This window comes from Acanthopagrus latus, chromosome 19 (assembly GCF_904848185.1).
Source record: "Acanthopagrus latus isolate v.2019 chromosome 19, fAcaLat1.1, whole genome shotgun sequence".
Lineage (NCBI taxonomy): Eukaryota > Metazoa > Chordata > Actinopteri > Spariformes > Sparidae > Acanthopagrus > Acanthopagrus latus.
Genome location: NC_051057.1, coordinates 14,930,898 through 14,950,708, shown reverse-complemented (window position 1 = coordinate 14,950,708; position 19,811 = coordinate 14,930,898). Strand labels below are relative to the sequence as shown.

Genomic DNA, 19,811 nt, shown 5'->3' with positions numbered 1-19,811 from the left:
GAAGAATGTACTTATTGAGTTTCTTTGGGTTGCAGGCTGCCTTGTAACCAAACTATCCAAAGTGCTACAACGAAATTTTGCACACAAATAAATAAACACATCACCGTCTGCTTGTCTCAGACTGAGGGTTTGCAGGCGCAAGCTGACGTGCCTCTGAGCATGTCAGGTTAATTAAACTTAATCCACCTCAGGGCCTTCAGTGAATTATAAATGAAGATGACAGTAAGGTGATAAAAAAAGGTTGCTCTGCATTGCAAAAGATTTGATTTCACAGTCTCATATTAACATCTTTATTGCCTCAAATGTAGCTTTCAACTCGTGCATGTTAAATAAAGCAGGATGATGAACATGACTTCAGTTAGTAACAGAGACAACTTTGATCACTAATCATAATTCTAGCTTTTATACCTAAAACAGTTATATTACTGTCGAATAAAACATTCATTATTAATGTTCTATAGGTCAGTTACAACCATTAACAATAACGAATTCCAAGCTCTGTGGTTTATCTTTTCACTGTAGCCAGAATCAAAATTCACAAGCAGAAAGTAAGAAACATTTTATCAAACACTTATAAACACTTCCACTTTAAGAGTAAAACAACTCATTATTACTTCAACATTCATAAGTGCAATACCTTTAATTAATGACTTATCTATATTTATAACGACTGACAGGATGTCAATTAGAATAGAAGTTTATGCATTCAGTATATTTTGTATTATCTGTTGTGGAGGCATTTCATCATACAGAGTTCATTTGCAGTTGCTTTCAGGGGAAACATCAAAGTTTACAACACTGAAGGATTTCCAAACTTTGGCAGCCGATAAATATTTCAATACAGTGTTTTAAGCTGTCATTATGTATTCCATATATAAAAAATTGAATATTTCATATACATTTTCTCAATTTTATGTGCTAGTTTATTGTTGATTTTCTTATTGTGTCTGTCATACCCTATAAATCTTTCTCTGAATAACTGTAGAGGAGAGTTACGATTAGCTTTTGGGGCGTTGGGTGATTAACAGGCAGAAAACAAACGAAGGGAGGAAATGAAACGCAAAGCATGACACATGAGGACAGTCCTTCAAAACTATATATACAGTATATGTATATACTATATATGTACACCCATGTGAGATGGCAACATGTAACTCCATCTATCCATCCAAATAGATGATGCAAAGCTATAGTGCACAAATGTTCCGGCAGATATTAGAGGAACAACAACACAGGGTGAAATGATGAAGCTCTGTTCTGGTTCAACAACAGCACAACAGTTCCATGAGGACGGGTGAATTCATTCAAAATTCAGTCCTCTGCTATTCAACATGCTACACGAGTATAAAAGCTTCATTTTTCCATAATGGTGTGGGCAGAAGGCTGAGCTGGTGTGTGTAGCATGTCGCTTTTTTCACAACCTCTTCAATTCACAGGAAACCACTCTCACCGCGGCTGACTCCATGATCCACATACAGGCTCGTTTTAGGCATGAGCATCCTAGAGATGCAACAGGGAGGGCATCACGCAGATGAGACAAATCAATAGTGTACCCACTTTAAAAATAACCCTGTGAGAGTGAATGTGTCGAGCACTTTAGCAGATGTAACAGATGTGAGATGGGACGAATGGGGAGGTGGGTGAAGTGGACAGAGTGTGATGAGGAATGGGCTGATGCACATTACGGATGGAGACAATCGGACAGAGAGGTAAAGAGTAATGTGATAAAGACGCGAGATATGAGTGGATGTGAATAAGGCACAGACGTTTGTTTTCTGACAGGCCGAGCTCAACCCGCAGACAGAGACAAGGACAACGCTGAGAATGATGAATGAGCAGGTAGGAGGATGAGCACGAGTATAAAGCCCGAGCCCCTGCCGAGGAGTCGGAGTCTTCACGGATAGCAGTACATGAGCAGTGATGAAGACTGAAGACGTCAAACTGCTTCTCATTCATAGTTTATTACACTGATACTTTTCTTGTGTTTCTGGAAGTTCAGACCCACCTTCTGAAGCATTACGGCCGTCGCCACCTTGTGTTTAGGTACAACATAAGGTCATTTTCTCATAGGTTTCTATACAATCGCACTTCTTTTTGCAACCAGTGGAGTCGCCCCCTGCTGGCCATCAGGTACAAGGCACTTCTGCATCTCTACCCTTATTTATTTATATGGTAATGGGTCTGATGATGCTGTAGGTCACTCCAGTGCATTTGTTCCACAATGGCTTATTATCTCATTATTGAACCACGTGTACTTTAACATGATGGTTTGAAGTAGAAGGAGTCTATAAAGACGTTATGTAGTTTTATGACCTTTAGTCAAGACCTTTGTTGAGGTATTTGTACTTCACTTCAGTATATCCATTTGTGGCTACTTTATACTTCTACTCGACCACATTTCGAGGGAAATATAGATCAGTGTCACTCTGCTCCTTATAACGCTCCACTGGCTACCCGTTCAATACAGAATCGATTTCAAACCTTTACTAATCACTTCACAAGCTGTCCTGCTTACATTATGGGTTTCCTCCCACTGGTGAGCCGAGTCACCGCTTCCATTTCCTCACGCAAGACCCTTAACTGTTCCCCATTTGTCTTGGTTTTATCATTATTTTATGATGTGTTGGTTTTATCTCAATAGATTGTACCATTTGTTTTCTTGTTTTAATATTGACTGTGTGTACTCTTTTATTTCAACCTGTACAACTATTTGTGACAATGTTTTTTGAAAAGTGCGACACAAATAAAGATTTTGATTGAAAGATTATTATTTATATGACAGCTGTAGTTTGCAGAGGATCCACACATTCAAATTCAAATGACTTTAACAACTATAATGGGTTACCATAAATCAAACTATCCAGCAGTGTGATGACGTAGCTAAATCAACCACAATTGACAAATCGCTGCATATTTTTGTATGATCTGCATTTCTTTTAAACAAAAGAACTAACAGAGCTTCTAAATGTTGAGCTTTACATTTGACACCAACTATATCCAAAACTACGTAGTGCACCTTTAACTTAAATAAAGATTATAAAGATTTTGATTGAAAGATGTTGAGCTTTACATTTTACACCAACTATGTATGTATCTCAGATTGAAGTTCTTCTCCAAAACTACGTAGTGCCCCTTTAACTTCTCGTACAAGCATGAAGGGAGGACTTTCTTCAGGAGCAAACAGGATAGAGGTTGTGTTGATTTCCACTTTATCTGTCCATGGCTGATTAAAGTTGCTGCCTGGATTTAACTGGTGTCACGAGGAGACGGGGTCTAAGGACAGAATTGCTACTTTAAGTTCAGTTCTGGATATTTCTATTACTGATGTTGAGAAATCCTCTTTTGGCACCAGCACTGCCTCTCAGAAATGTCCGAGGGAGTTTGCTTGTTGATTCAAACACACCTGGGCTACCAGTGGAAATGTACACAGCACATCAACTTTCCTGTGTTTGCTTTCCGGGATCCGCTTCTTGTTAAACTGAGGTAAAGCTAACAGGAATTCAGGAGCGTATATAAACTGATTCCAGCTTGGCATGTTGAAGGGAGGAAAACGCACCGCGGTGGGCCGGAGCAGTCCTAATGCATGCAAATCAGAACACATTATTTGCTGGCGCTCCGCTTCTAAAAAGCCTGCCATCAGCGGTGCATTGGATGAACGATGTGACAAACGCAGATAGCTTAAATAATGCATTAGTTATAAGCCTCCCAACAGCGATTGTATCCTGAATGAATCGAATGGGTCACTACAGCAAGCATCCAGCGGTAGAACAAGCAGCACACAGGACGCCCACACACAGACGGCCACTGTAAGTGAGCCAGCAGGAGGTGATGCCAGGGTCCCGATGAGCTGGAGCTCCAAACCTGTCTCTATAATGTCTTTTTGAGCAGCTGGCTCCTGTCAACCCAAGTGGCTCCATTAACACAACGGAGGCAGCCAGAGAGCTCACTAATAAAATACACTCGGAGGCTCGGCGCTTCGTGTGGCCACATCCTGTTACATAAACCACATGTAACCTCAGGGGCCTCTGGTCTGCGGTTCAGCGGGACGTGGTGGGGCGGCGGCGGCGGCGGCGGTTGGCATTGAGAGCAGAGAGGGAGACGTCTGAACATCGTGGATGGATATAAATCCAAGTACTTATAAGCCTGACATTATCTAAGGACAGCACAGATCTGTGGACTCAACATCTTCAGCTACTGTTTTCAGTAGTTTAGTCTTGTTTCATATGAGTTGCATTTTATTTTATGTATTTTGCTGTTTGAGAGACATGACAGTTAAAGAAATTTCAAAATCTTGACTTTTAATCCAAAAGTAAATATTTCTGTTTCTAATTTCTCTGCAAGAAATATTTTGCTTTTTTACATGTGAAAAATCACAATTTCATAAGCAATTTTAATATTTTCACATGTGAAATTGGCTTCAGCCCCCCCATCCACAGACATTCACACATGCTCTGCAGAGGAACAGAGAGAGAAAGATCTTCTCTGGTGTTACGTCCTTCCTGCAAATGCTCCGATTGTGATGCGACCTCTAACATTCAACGCGGCCCCTCTTATGCTGTTCTTCCTTACAAGCTTTCAAGTGCACCCGGCGTGTTGTCTTGTAATTCACTGGACGCTGGTTTTGATCGGCTCGATATCTAACAGGCTTTCTCCACAAGCCGCTCACCTGCTGCTGTGAGGATTGAACAGTGGGTGAAAATATCGAAGGAGCAGGGAGAGAGAAGGGAGGAGAACGCTCCCCTGTGACTCCTGTTAAGACCACAACTTGTTGACTTTACACTGTGAAGTCTTCTGTGGGATTAAATGAATGATAGGGGTGCTTTCAAAAGGCCTCAAGATCAGGTCATGAATTGGAAGAGTCAATCAATGTTTTAAGTGCTGTACACTCCTAAATAAAAAATTGAAGCAGAGTAAGCGTCCATAGTTTGATGCCTTGGGGTTGTTAAGCCGATGTTAATCCAGTCTTGCTGCTTACTCTCAAAAGTCCAGTGTTACTGATATAAATCCACAGAATTTCTACTAATGCAACAGTGCAATATAACAGAATCACCATCATACAGTAATTCAACTCATTGTTCTTGATGTCTGAAGGTCATTTATACCAAAAACCTTGATTTTGTCCTTGTTATAATAAAAGTGACCTGTCGACCGACCCACTGAGGCTCCCTCCGTGTCTCCTGTCAAACCTCGGCACTACAGAAATCCATCTATTCGTCCCCATCCGAGCCGAGGAGACCTCTCATTAGGTGGCGTAACGTGGATAATCAGCCTTCCAGCTCGGCGCCACGACTGCACACCCTGAGTGACCGCTGCACCTGCTGAGCTTCTTCCAGAGTTTGACTTCTTCAAGGTTCAAAGACGCACAAAAAAACAAAACAAAACAAGAGCGTTTCATCTGAAAACACCCACGGCAAACAGCAGTGCCTTTGACAAAACAACTCACGGAGCCTGACGAGCAGTTGTCCACCTCCCCGACCTCGTAGAGGACAACATCCTTGATGAACACAGCGATGGCCTTCAGGATAAATGACACAAACAGATGCATGTGGATGTAGTTCCTCGTGCAGTGGAGCTTCCTAGGTGAAAAAGAGGCAAGAGACACACACACACACACACACACAATTCAATAAAGAGGGCCTTCACACACATTATCCAATGTCCTTGCAGTTAATAGCTTAAAATAACAGCAAATAACAGACTGACTAAACTCATAATTAAGCTCATTAGTTTGTTTTATCACCGCGTGGGAGGATCTGCTTTAGAGCACTGTGAGAGCGTTTGATGGTCCTTCACTTCATTCACAGATGAAGTCGAGAGGTGTTGATTTCAAAATGACTAATCGGAAACAATTTGAAGTGCTTGAGCATCAACTTCTCGACTCCCCCATCATGTTAACCACATGCCATGAAGATTAGACGTTTAGGGAGAGAAATAGATGGCACGAGCCTGAGCCTGAGCATCAGTTGTTGTTTATGCAGGCGATGTTGGTTTCCAGGTCGCTGTAATGCGGCGCATGTATAATCACTTGATACCCCCTCAGGGAGTCATTTAAGTTCCACCTCACCTTATCTCACAGCCACGAGGGCTTGTTAACATTCTGTCACAGCGGCTTAAAATGACAATTGTTAAAAGGCTGTTATCTAAATTTTGTCAGCGCTCCGAACTCTTGCCACTGTTCCATTATCGTTAAATGCTTGTTTTCCTCAGCAACATTTCAATCTGAGTTACTCAGAGACTTCAGGCTGAGCGCTCAGGCTCACGCTGAGAGAGGAGAAAGCTCGGTCGAATTAAAGTGTTGAGATTCCACATGTGTAATCATCTGTTATTTTCTATTTTTGGGCAAGAATGAGATCTAATCTCTCTGTGCTGGTGTCGTCGTAACTAGAGACTGTCATTTTTCCGTGTAATTTTCTGTTCAAGGTTAAACAACTTTGAATCGGGGGAAGAAACCTTTTTCTTCTCAGGCAGAGAGATCTAATTGATTTGAGGCAACTAAACAGAAATGATCAAACAAAACGGATGAGGTAATCCATTTCTCTCTCTCTGCAGTTAGAGCGACAGTCGACAAAATCAAACTTACTTTGGGTAAACCCCCGAGTCGTCCCTGTAACATAGATGCAATTTTGAGACTGACATATTTTGTCAAAAACTTTGTGATATTTGACTCCAAAGTGCTTTTGAGTTGATTTTAAAAGATAAAATGCATAATGCCTATTGTCTAAAACAAAAAAAACAACATTATTCTAAGGCCATATCACCCTGCCACATCTGCACTAACAGCTGGACAGAGAGGAGTGGGCAATGTAAACATTTTTAGGCAACGGAGAGATTAGGACTGAAAAGGTTAAAGAAATGATTTTAGGAGAGGGCGCTGGTGACATTTATGGATAAGGACGAAACAGACTCAATGACGTGGGTACCTGAGCTGCTGCACTATAGGTCGCTGTTATTCACAAAGTAAACGTTGTTCAGCTTCTGCCGCAGTGAAGCTGAGCTGTCTCAGAATAGGGTCTAGGGGAGGAAAACAACAGCAGCGCGCCTCATTTTCTCAGAAAGGCCGATGAAAGACACGCGGGCTGAGAGATACCATTGAGCAACCACAGCTTAGTTTATCAACGGCTGTAGTCCTGATTGACGTCATGACTTCGGCTCTCAAAAGATCAAACTGCGGCAAATGCGACAGGCTGTCATATTTTTTTTTTTGCTTCTGACCTGTAATCTTTTAGAAACAGGTGTGCCTCTTTCCATCACGCCGGCCCCTGTTGAAACCCCTCACTGTAACCAACTCAGCTATCTTCACCCTCCCACTGCCCTGTCATTACTCTCCTCCGGGCTCATCCCTGCTGAACGGCCTCCATTTCACACTTTCACACCTTTTCCTTTTATCACCCTGACCTTGGCCCGCCTTGTGGCTCTGGGCACACCAGGGCAGGACGCAAGTCTCAGGTGGACACACACTTTCACACCTTACTGCACGTCTCCGTGGAAAACATGAAAAGTAGCTCCCACCTGTGACTAATGCAGCATTACACAGTGTAGCAGCAGGGGCAGGCTATACTACCAGAAAAATGCTGACAAAAAGAAGTAATAGAGAAAAAGTCATTCCCTCCCTCCTTGTGGCACTGTGGGGAATTAGTGGACACACAGTGAAGAATTGATGGTTGGATGGAAGAAAGAAAAAATACTTGTTGCGTCACATTATTTTGGCTGTGAATTCAGGTGAGCAGTGTGGAGAGCTCGTGCAGCATGACGAGTGATTTTCTCAGCAGGAGCACTCATGCAGGGATCATTATTGCAGCGGAGCAAAGAGCTTATTTACAGTGCGTTCGGTGACAAAACGCCGAAATGGACACCATCCATCCACTATTCAAACAGCTTTTTTCACATTTCCTTGTTACATTCTTGGGTTCCTGCGACTGAGGTGGAGAAACTGCATGTAATAAAAATAATCCGCTTTTTCTGACTTCAGTGGCGAACACTGTGGTTTTATTACACCATTATTTACAATATTTGTCAGTCACTTTCATTTACATTAATCTAATTTCAAATACAGTACTTGAACTATGAATTTGCTTGAATTTGCCCCTGTTCAGAGTAAATGATGTAAATGTAAAAAAGAAAAAGAAAATACAAAAATAAATAAGATCAGGAGGCGGGTCGGCTCAATACAATGGTAAATTAAAGCACAAATAGCCATTTAGGTCACATTTTCTAGATTAATTACTGCCCACATTCATTTTTATTAATACCTTTTGATGCATTTGATGGCATCTTCAATTATGTATTGTGACATTAGTTTTGGTCTTCCCTATATTCCCATAAAACAGCAACCCATTTGTAAAATAAGCACTGTAAAAGCGATAACTGATGAATATGTATTCCTACAATATGCGTGATGTGCCTTTTTTAAACTGGGCTGAAATGGTTATACTGTATACTGCAACATACTCATGAGCAATGTAAATATATACAGCATCTTGTGTCTACCAAACCTAATAACTTTTTGAACAAGCATTTCCAACAACTACAGGAAATAACAAAATAACTTCCCTAGGTCCCTCCAATCTGGATTATCTGAGTCGTGCACATACTGTATACTGTGTATTGTCTATTTATTGTCCTCCAGAGTAAAGAAATTTGCCACCTGTCACCGGAGCTGTGATCTCCGTCATTCTCGACATCAAAACCGTAATTGTGTTTGAGGAGCTCACAATCAGTCGCTCACTTGTCAAACATCACACACATCACTGTACTTCTGACGTCTAATCTCCAAAGCACAGCAGATAAGTGCCCTCTAAAGAAAGTATTGCCGTGTTTGACTGACAGTTTAATTCAGAGAGCATTTTATATCTTTCTTCCTGTCTTTCATAGTTTAACATAAGCCCCGTATTTCTGCCCGGGTGTGAAGCTGCTCTGATCGGAGGTTATCAAATCCCAGTTCAAAGTGTTTGATGTACAAACCGTCATGTTGTCCGTACCATATTGCCCGGCAGGAAGAACATCAACGTCAGTTTGCTTTATGGTAAAATTGCTCTTATTAATTCTCCATACAGGGGATCCCGCAGCCGTGACTGTTTGTTCTTCCTCCTTTTCTTCTTCTTCATACTCTCCTTTTATCCGTTCTCTAAACAACTGGCCACGGGAGGCCGGGGACAGGGTTTGTGTTTCAGAAATTATCATAAAAGTCAATAGTGCAAAGCCTAGGGCTGCTGTCTGGAGTGAAAACATAAATTTATCTTTGATTCTCTCTACGTACGCTGAGAACGGTAACTGTTCCTGGAAACATAAGAAATGAGCAGGCGTGTGGTGAGTGTGTCTCGCTGCTTGTTCTACACACCTGAAGATGCAGAGGATCACGATGGCCGTGGTGAGAGAAATGAGGGAAACGCTGTGGCCGATGGTGTAGCCTATCTTCACCTGCCAGAAGAACTTGCCCTGAAGGGAAAAGAAAAGAACACGGCGTCAACACAAGTCAAATGTGACGTTTGTATTGCTGTGTGTATTGAAACAAAGTCAAATAAAAACAGATAAATGATCACGGGGCAATTTCTCTGCAGAATGATACATGTTGTATTTGATTCTTTAAGCCCATTTTGGTGATAACATTTCGGTCACCACTGACCGATGAGTCTATTGCGTCAAGACATAATTATAAGAGGGTTTCAAACAAAACAACCATAAAATTACTCCAGATTAATAGTCTATATGATTGGCCTCTAAAAGCTCCAGGCTCAAAAACATGCACCCTGTGATGAGGGGTTGCAAGGGATGCATGATACTAGATTTGTGTTGGTATTATTCATTGTGGTCTATTTCCAAAACCACTATATCCACACAATTATTTTTTTTTCCCATCTACTGGAAGTGTCGTGATATAAACAAAGGGGGGCCCAAACACAAGACACACAGGCAAGCAGGTAACAAAAATCGAGCTTTATCAACACAAAGCCAGTAATCCAAAATCCAAGAAGCAAGAAAAGGTGAATAACAAAACCAAAACTAAAAGAAAGTACAAGAAAGTACAAAGCAGAAATGACGTGAGGAATCAGGAACCAAAAGCCAGAAACACACGACAGGAAGCTGGGACAGGGAGACACAGGAACACAAGTGCAGGAAGGAGCAGCTGAACTGACAGAGACAGAGGGGAAGATGGTGATTATCTGATGGGACACAGGTGAAAACAGAAAAAGGATGGGAAAACAGTCAAAGGGAGGAAATGAAAAGCAAAACATGACACATGAGGACAGAACTTCAAAATAAAACTGCAAATAACAAAACCAAAAAACTCAAACCATGACTGGCAGAGGGCATCAAGTCCTTCCTGTGGTGGGATTTACATATTATCATACCAGCTCTGCTCAAACTTCCCCTCGCCTCATAAGACTCAGTCCAACTGGGTCTGCTGATGCACTGCAAGCTAACATTTGTTGTCGTCTTCTGTAAAGCTGGATTTCACATGAAGCTTTCGCTTGCCTCTCCACAAAGTTTTGTGCTGCTGTGTGCTTTGTGTTTGATGAAAATGAGATTAAGAGCTCTGCATCCTGTGGCACACGGAGGTATCAAGTATGCAGAGGGACGGACATCAAATTCCTTTTAGAGTACTTCATCAGCCTGGTCCCTCCTGACTTCCTACATGGCATACTAATGAGGCCGTCGCAGAGCAGAGTGCCCACCTAGAAAGCTTTTACTGCCCTGTAGAGCCCATTCAGCTCTCTGCTCCACCTTTGTCAACACGGATTAACTCTCTCTGCATTACACTGGATAAGACCAACATGTGCCCTATTTATTCCCTTCCTTGCCCTGAAGGCATCACAAATAACCTCTAATGACTAATCATGTCTGATAACAGAGGCAGGATATACTAACTGAGCCAGACTCGTCAATGATAATCAAGAGTGTTCTGCTTCAAAGACATATGCCTGCCTCAGGAAACAATGTTGACTGATAGATATGTTCACCTTTGGGGTCGTCTGAATACTGTTTTAGTTCATGAATTCTTTATACAAGAAGAGGAGAAAAAAAGGAAAGAACTTAACTTTCTTGCCAAGAGTTCAATACCTCTCTCTTGTATGTGGGTTTAAGTAGATAAAATCAACATTATTAATAATACGACTAGATCAAGAGAGTGCAACCCCACTGATACTTATAACAACTCTGCAGTTGTCTCCAGCCTTCCAGTCCGGACAGATAAAACGAGCAATGGATGAACATAGTGGAGACGCGAATTTGCACTTTCTGAGCACGTCGTTATGGCAACTGCACATCCATAAATCCAGGTAGGGATCACAGAACAATGATACTCTTTAAACTTCAGAACGTGCCTGTTAATTGTCATAGGTTGAAGTTGTCTGCAGCATCAGAGTAATCCAGAGAAAGCTGCCTGTACCTTCACGGGTACACAACAAACTGAAACTGATAATAGCTCGTTCTGTTAATGGTGCCAATTTGCCTCAGTGCAAACATATATACATTAAAGCACAGGGCTCAAGTTGCAGCCAGCGGCTAAAGAAAGAATAAAATGGGAGTGACGAAATTCTTTACCATGAACTTCTTTCATATTGCACAATTTTATTCTATTTGTTACATTACAGTAGATCTAAACCACAACTTTGTATTAAACATATTTGTTCAGACTACATTACATAGGATACAATATCAGTGAGCTTTAGAGTTGCTTTGACTCTCTCAACTAAGCTGAGCTAAGCTAATCACCAGTTAGCCTCAGCTCCACTCCCATGAGTGTAGTACTGTTCTCATCTACCTCTCAGCAATAAGCGAATGAGCAAACTTCGTCTAAACAAATCCCTCATTACCAAAATTCACCAGAAGCGGAGTAATAAATAGCAACACTTTTCAAAGCTCTAAGATGCTAACATGGACATACAGTTCTCATGTTGGCCAGTGCATTCAGTTGTGTTCTTTGTCCCTAGAGGCAATAACTGAAACAACTGACTGCAGGCATAGAAAAAGTATGAGTTGTGAAACCAACGATCAATAAAGTTATTTTCCTGATAGACCCGCCAACATCCCCCCGCTGACAAGGAAAGGATGTGCTTATTAAATTCTTCCTGCCTACTGGCTCTCGAGCCGGTTTCGCACTGTGCCACAGGATTCATTCACAATTGGGACCATTGGGTATCTGCTCTGCTGCTTCTTATTGACAGCGGAGGTGTACTCACATCATCGCCAGTGCCGTTGAGATTGTACCCACAGTTCACGGCGATGTCAAAAGGATGCATTTCAGTCCAGCCGTCCGCTGTGCAGGTCTTGGAGAGGTTACCTGGAGTTTGGGAAGACATGCAGAGGTCAAAGCCACCCAGGCAGCAGATTTCTCTTTTATCTGCTCAACGAGTTAGTTTAAATGTATCCAACACTCCAGTGCTGCAAGACCTACGCTGAAATCAGTGACCTTGTGCCTCGGCTTGTTGTGTCACTGCAAACAACTAAAAAAACCTTCACAAACTGCTGTTTGGATCTCTCCCATTAAGGTGAGCTGTTGTTGACTCTGTGCCTGCCGAGGGCATTGACATTCTGACCCTCATCTTCTCACCCATCCAACCATAAATAAATATTAAAATGCTCGAGTGAAGGAGTGGTATGCATGTCATATGAGAAAACATTATCATGCCAAGACCATTATTCCTTGGTATTTATTTTATTTATTTCCCACACAAGGGTCATGATGACGCAGTCTGGACGGATGTTTTAGGTACAAAATGCAGACCAGGGTTTTCATTATCCCGAGTCCCAATGGTTCTTTCGTTTAAGCAACAAAAGCTCTTTGATCATGTCTTATTTCCACTAAGTTTTGTTTTGCCTCCACAACTATGGACGTACACCCTGGTGTTTCCCACACATAGACTTTACTTACATTTACATACTTAAATATCAGGTTTTCAGTTAACAGTGCTTTGTGTCGGTGGATAGAAACATCATCGCTGACATTTGACATAATCTATTATTCTCTGTTTCATATATGCCGATGAAGCATAGTCAAAACAAAAATAGGACACAGGGATGCATGGTATCGAATAAGTGTGGACACTGGCCTGCTAGCTACAAGATACCTTTGAACTATGAACTCCCAAGAAAGGGTTATAAATATAGCTCAATCAGTGAGCTTATGTGTTTATGCTATAACTCTCTGTGGCAAACAGTGCCTCAGGTCAGGATCAGGTAGGTTCTCATATGAATGAATGGACTTTGGGTTAGCTCGCATTTGCACACAGAGCAACTTGGAAAGGAGGCTTTGCTGATTGTTTCAAATTAATAAGGAGAGTAAGAACAAAAATAATTATATAAGAATCCTGTATAATAAATACACATCTGTGCCTACTTACGTTTTCTGATTCTCAATGCGATTGTCTGCTCCTATTTTTCACTGTTACGACTTTGTGGTTTTCTTTCCTTCTTTCGTGGATTGTTTACATGAGATTTTGTATTGAATAAAATAACATGTCATACCACTGCTTATGCATTACTGTAAGAACATCCAGGTTATCATTTCTTCCCCCTGCGTAAATTCGATACAGCAGAACCGTCTTTTTAAAACCTCCCACCGACACGTTGAAGGCTTTGTGCGTCCATTATATCAATAGATACTGTAGTGATTTCTCCACTGTCCATATCCTATTGATACAGTGTGTTAAGATCCGTTTTCCCTCACACACTGCGCTAGACATAACCTGCTATTTCCTCTGCTGAAGACACACTTTTTGTGCGTAATTGCAGGAGACGAGCACCAGAAATAGTTGGTTATTTGGATTATTCATGGGATTTCATTCATGGTTTATTCATTTGTGGTGCATCAGAGGTTCATGTAAAAAGCTTAACCCCAAATGCGACCTCAACTACAATGTGACCAACAGACAAGCTTCTCTGCATATGCAAACCGGGACAATAATGACCAAATGTTATCATACGCAGGCACAGAGCTGCGGAGGAAAGCCTGTGCAGCAGGAGGTCGGTGTCTAGAAACACTGATCTGCCAGGGAGAGGTTTGGTATCATCACTGCCGTGGCTGCATTTGAGTGTCTTGCTGGGATGATGGGTTCATATTCAGCCTCATTTTCCCTCTTATTTCATCCTCGATCCACCCCTCTATTAACCAAACATGCTTTCATGGATGTGTGTGTTTGCTCCAAACACACACGCGCAGACACACACTAAATGAAACATTGACAAAAGAAGGCGTGAAGGCATTGTTCAGGCCAATCGACTCATCTGCTGGAAAGGTGGTCGGGGACTGTTCAGTAGATTTATTACTGCACTGCGGAATACTGTAGAATGAAGCAACAAGGGAAGGACAGAAAAGCACCACAGAGAGGAGTGACTTCATCCGGACTCAAGGCCATTTCACAAACAGATACTGCATCAGCTTTGACACTTTAACACACACACAGTTTGTTAAATACATCTTACACATTACATATAAACTTGTCCGTGCATCCTGGACAAACTGGCAGCACCTTTACTATACAAGAAGACGCAAAAGTTTATTGAAGTTTCTCAACTGTAATTTCTTTGTACGAGTCACTCAGGCTGTCTTCTGTTGTACTCAAAAGAAATTGCTCTTCAGAGTCACAGCCGACAGTGTTAAGCAGTGGTTGTGTCTCTGGGTGAGCCCTGCAGTGCTTCTCTCACTATCTCTCTGACAGGGCTGTCTCGGTTGCTCTGTGTCAGGTTACGCCCCAAGGTTCGGTCTTTGGCCCTGTTCCGTTTGTCGTGCTTCTCTTTGAACAGATCTTAAGAAACTTTAAAGATGTTGCATATCTCTTATGAAAATCAATACAGCAGAGCCAGAGATATTGGCTCTTTTATTCCACACATTCTTCTTCCTTTTCAAAACTTGCCTTGCCTTTCGAAAAAGTTCATCTATAATCTATAAACACCAGAGCAGAAGAGAAGCTCGTGGACAGCCATTCTCTGATAGGCCCATCACCACCACTAATAGCTCAATCTGTAAATTCCCATGCAGGAGGATCGTCTTCCACATGATGATGTCCTGGATGATGCGGCCACCTGTCGTGACATTTTTTTGTGTATGTGAGGGAACAAAGCAAAAGTGGAACGCCGTCATCAGCTGCAGCGTCTGGCCATTTGCAGAGAAAAAGATGATCCCACCTAGCTGGGTCATGCTCACCTGAGACAGCCCTTCTCCTCACACAGGGAGCATCTTCAGCTGTCATTTACAACTAAACTTACTGCTGAGGGGAACCCAGGTCACTCCTGCTTTCAATCATTATATTTCTTTGATAACAAGCAGCGAGGGAAACACAAAGAGCATGTTTTCATTCACTCATGTCAGGTCATCTCCATGGAGACTCTGTCAGTCAGTTGAGTGAAACATATCCAGCAGTGGTCAGAGACACAGACTGCAGCCAGACTTCTTATGATTCAGGTGAGCTGCATGATTGATTAGAGATAATCATACGTTGTAAAACATGATTGACGACTGCATGTTCTTACTCCGACAGATTACGTTTTCAGACTTGTTGTTGCACCTGAATGGTGTCAGCTTGCTGGGAATTGATTTTTGGTTTATCAGCCATCTCTCTCTGTCTACTTGGAAACTCAGTGAGTGCTGGAATAGGCCAATATTTTCCTCAAATTGTTTGTCAAATGTTCAGTTTTTCCAATAGGTTTTCTGGCAGTTGTAATACATCTTGATGATGAATGCCCTTCTATGTGCCCACATAAGATATGGAGTCATTTAGAATAAAATTTCTTTGACACTTTCATTGTATCCTCTGATTACGCTAGCAGCTGCATGTAGCTCGAGTCAGAAACAGCAGAGATTTGAGCTAAATGCTAACAACAACATACCAATACGCTCACGATTGCAATGCTAACAGGAAGATGTTTAGCGTGTGTTTTGTATACCATGTTCATGGTTTTAGTTTAGCGCGTTGGCATGCAGCTAGCTAGTGCTAAACATATGGTACAACTGATGCTGACGAGAATGTCATTAGTTTTGCAGAAATGTGGTCATAATCTGCAGGCAATTAACACAATGATCTTCTTCCTATCCAGACCTGGATCAATTACTGATAAATTCCTGAGAATTATTACATTACGACATGGACCCAGGCATAAGGGGGCTACAGAACCCCCTAAAAGAAGGCATCATAATAACCCTCAATTGATAATAAAAACAAGGTACGATCTGGATTCACAGCAGCGGAAGAGAGAGAGAGACTTTGTACTAAACATATGACATTTCATATGAAGGCTCAAATTATTGAAAAGTTTGAAAAGTTCTCACTGAACTGAGTGATTTTATAAGTGGAGTCTGGCGTTCATGTCCGCCTTAGTGCAAAAGCTTTTCAAAATTGTTATAAATATATTTGACAAAAGTTATCCTGACCCGAAAGAAAGACAAAATGTACAAAAGAAAGATCGAAGGAGCCGGACCAGACGTACAACCAAGTTTTTGAGGTTGCAGATTTAGAGAGATTTATCTGAAGTCTCGGCTGTGTCTCTGTGTCCCTCCAGGAGTTTACCTCAAGCTGCTTCCATCTCATTATATTTGTTTTGAGCTTGAAGGTATTTGCATGCGGAATATTTACCATTTCGATTTTGAAGTTTCATGAATTTGTTTTTCTGTTTTCCGAAAGGTTTGCACAACACTCACTCAATTATCTGACACCAGCAGACACCGATCTCCCTCCGACTACCGTTGTTTGTATAGTTCCAGTAGCATTCAGAACTGAATTATGATGAGCCCCTTGAACTTACAGAAGATGTCCCTCAAGCTTAAAGAAAGTTTGGTGCGCTGAAGTGTCTAATGGGGATTACAAGACCTCCACAGTTGCTTTTGACCACGTCTGCTCCCGCTCTGCCTGCCGCAGCCAGTCGGGAGAAAAACTCACATAGACTGTGTGACCTCCAGACATCAGTCAACATGTTTGGTTGACTTTAGGAAAACTGAAACTACCTGTTTGAGCTCAAGGTTGACACTGACGGTTGAGATATGATCGCTGGTCTCACGTGTCAGAGTGACACATGTTCCTGGTCACGCTAAATATCGGAACACACAATCAATGTTGTGATTATGGCTCAGTCAGCATCGACACAAAGCTGAGACCCCCACAGATCGAACTGTACATGCCAGTCCTGTGATTACGTGTTCTTTAATACTAGAAAAGTGGAATTCATAAAAAGCCACGCTGCATTGTTTTTGCCTTCTCTTCCAACATCAATAAATGGAGGCCCTGTGTGTCTGACTTATACTATGATTGTAGATGCAAAGCGCATAATCACAGAGACGAGCCGTTATAGTCGTCTCTCACAATGAAAGATTAATTGCTGTGATGTCTGCTTAGCTGAGCAGTCCAGCACTAAGTGGGACCGGCAAGAAAAACAACCACTTTAGCTCTAAAGTGGCACAGAAGTAGTGAATAGTTCATGATTGTTACACTGAAAACAGATGCAAATATGTTGTTTCTCAAACCCCATGTATGTTTTAGCATCCCTTTACACCGTGAGAGCATACGTATGTACACAGTTTGTGGGGGCAATTATATTAATCATGAGGGAAATAATGAATTGGTATGACTGTGAACAAATGGCAGACAGCCCATCTTTTTGGGAGACAAGACAAATATACCACTTGGACAGGAATCTAGCGCTCGATCTAATAGAAGTGCAGACAATATTTCTCACTTAGTTTCCGCCGTGTGAGTGTTTGTCAGTGTAATTGTGTGTGTTTGTCAGTGGGCAGACGACTGGCTAACTGTGGACCATCAGAACATCAGTGGCTGTGACTATGTTGGCGGCAGACCACCTTTTATCTATCTTGTAGTGTGTGAATGCTTCTTATAGGAGACAAAACCTGACTTTGAACTTTTAAAACTCCTGTATTGAACTCCTGACCACATACCTAACCCAGTGTTGGGCGTGTTGACACTTCTCAGTCCCCAAAATCCCTCCATGCCTAGACCCCAATAGTGTCACTATAAGTGTCTTTCTAATATCTTGCTTTTAAAGGAAAGTTCAACCAAAAATCTAAAATACAAATGTTTTCTTGTACCCCTTAAAATGTTATATGAGATATCAGTCTTAAAGTCTCGGCTTGACACTGTTTGTGGTGCTCAACGTGCTAAGAAAATCGATCGAAAAACTCAACAGCAACCTGTAGTTACAGAAATCATGACAGGTCACTGCCATCTAGTTCCATTTTATTGGAGAGAAGGCAGACATATCTCCAAAAGTTGGCAACTCACGCAAAAATTGTCCAGATGGATAAAAAGCCCAACAGGTGAGAGGAAAAATATGTGTTTTTGACTTTGAAGTGAACTGTAACTGAAAATACAACCACCAGGAGCTACACCACCTCTCTTTTATTACCACAGGACATGGGCACATGTCAGTAAACTGTGAAAAACAGGTCTGAATGTGCTGTAGCGTGGCTGCGCACAACATTCACCGTTGTGCTGAGAGATGGTTTTCACTGAGAGTTGTTTCCATTGACTTTTCTTGCGCATACAACTTCCTTTCATAAAACACAGACGAGGTGAATCGGGGTAAAAGCAATTTCCGTATTAAAGGTGAAGCAACAAAAAGGAGTGGATGTGAATAGGAAACTCAATCAGTGTGAAGATGAGGGCTGTGCACCAACTGCTGCAGCGCAATGTCTGGCAAAGGTCACGAACATTATGTCGTTTTAATGTGAATGAAAATGAAGAAGGAGGGGTAGACTAGTTTTGCTTCTGTTTGAGGACGCCACATAGGCTGATAAAAAGAGTTTGTGTGTGACTGTCAAAATCTGGCTTAATCCTGACAGCTGCTTGTGTTCACGGGATGGAGTCGTCTGTGAAATCCCTCACCTGATTAAGTTTCACAACAAGATATCAGCTTTGAATCAGATCGGATTGCTCTTTAAACACAAAGCTGATTTTCCTATAAAAGATCAACAGCTTTATATCTTTAAACCTGATTGAAATTTTGCTTGAATACTTTGGCACCAAAATGATGAATAATGTCCTGTGAATAAGTACATTGCTTGGATTCTACTGATGAGTGTCAGGCTATCAAGCATTGCACTATAAATGCACATGCATTTTCTCAACCGCTCACCGCCGACAGAACTCAACACCGTACCAAACATGCAAAACAGTTAACAAACAATTCAGTCTGATGATATGAGACAAACCAGCTAGTTGGTGTGTATTGTTCATTTCTGCCTCAGTGGGAAATTAAAGTCTCAGGACTACTGGGGAAAAAAAGGTCAATTTATTCTTGAGGTTTTACCCAGAAAACCAATTAGACCAGTACTGAGAGAAAACTGAGCGTTTGCTTCAATGTTGGGCTCAATATTTAAAGCTCCCGTGGCTCCTAATTACATGAAAGTATGTCTCCTGCTTATTATACTGAGAAAACAAACAACAATCAATATTGGAGTGATTCATGGTTCTGTAATGTGCTCTACAAGGGAGCTTACTGATACTGTTATCAGATGTTATTATATGATATTATTATAATATTTTAAAATAATATTATAACTGATGACCCAGAAAGACTTTTATTGTGGCAATCTTTACATTATTCTAAGGAATATTTAACAAACGGTGCTGGTGGTGGTGCACTTTCACCCCACCAGCCAAAGCACTGCCAGATTTTTCTGTTTCCTGTCATCAGCTTTAAAGTCAACCTCTTTCATGCTGCCATCAATACATGTGGGGATTAAAGTGCATCCTCCATCTTTGAAGTGTCACATTTCCCCGTGTCTCTAATTTGCTGTTTGACTCTCTGAGTCGCTAATGCCTGCATGAGTGCGGCAACACTCCCACAGGAAAAGGAAAAATCCCCGC

At 41.6% G+C, this 19,811-nt stretch overlaps 1 protein-coding gene across 1 annotated transcript in view; it reads right to left on the bottom strand.

Moving 5' to 3' along the window:
- The window catches only part of vipr1b (vasoactive intestinal peptide receptor 1b), a 45,467-nt gene that overhangs the window by 8,927 nt on the left and 16,729 nt on the right, over positions 1-19,811 (bottom strand). The window contains exons 4-6 of the mRNA XM_037079918.1: positions 12,180-12,280; positions 9,338-9,435; positions 5,444-5,576 (exon numbers count right to left, since the gene is read on the bottom strand). Of these exons, the coding sequence (XP_036935813.1) occupies positions 5,444-5,576; positions 9,338-9,435; positions 12,180-12,280 (332 nt within the window). The remainder of the gene's footprint in view (positions 1-5,443; positions 5,577-9,337; positions 9,436-12,179; positions 12,281-19,811) is intronic.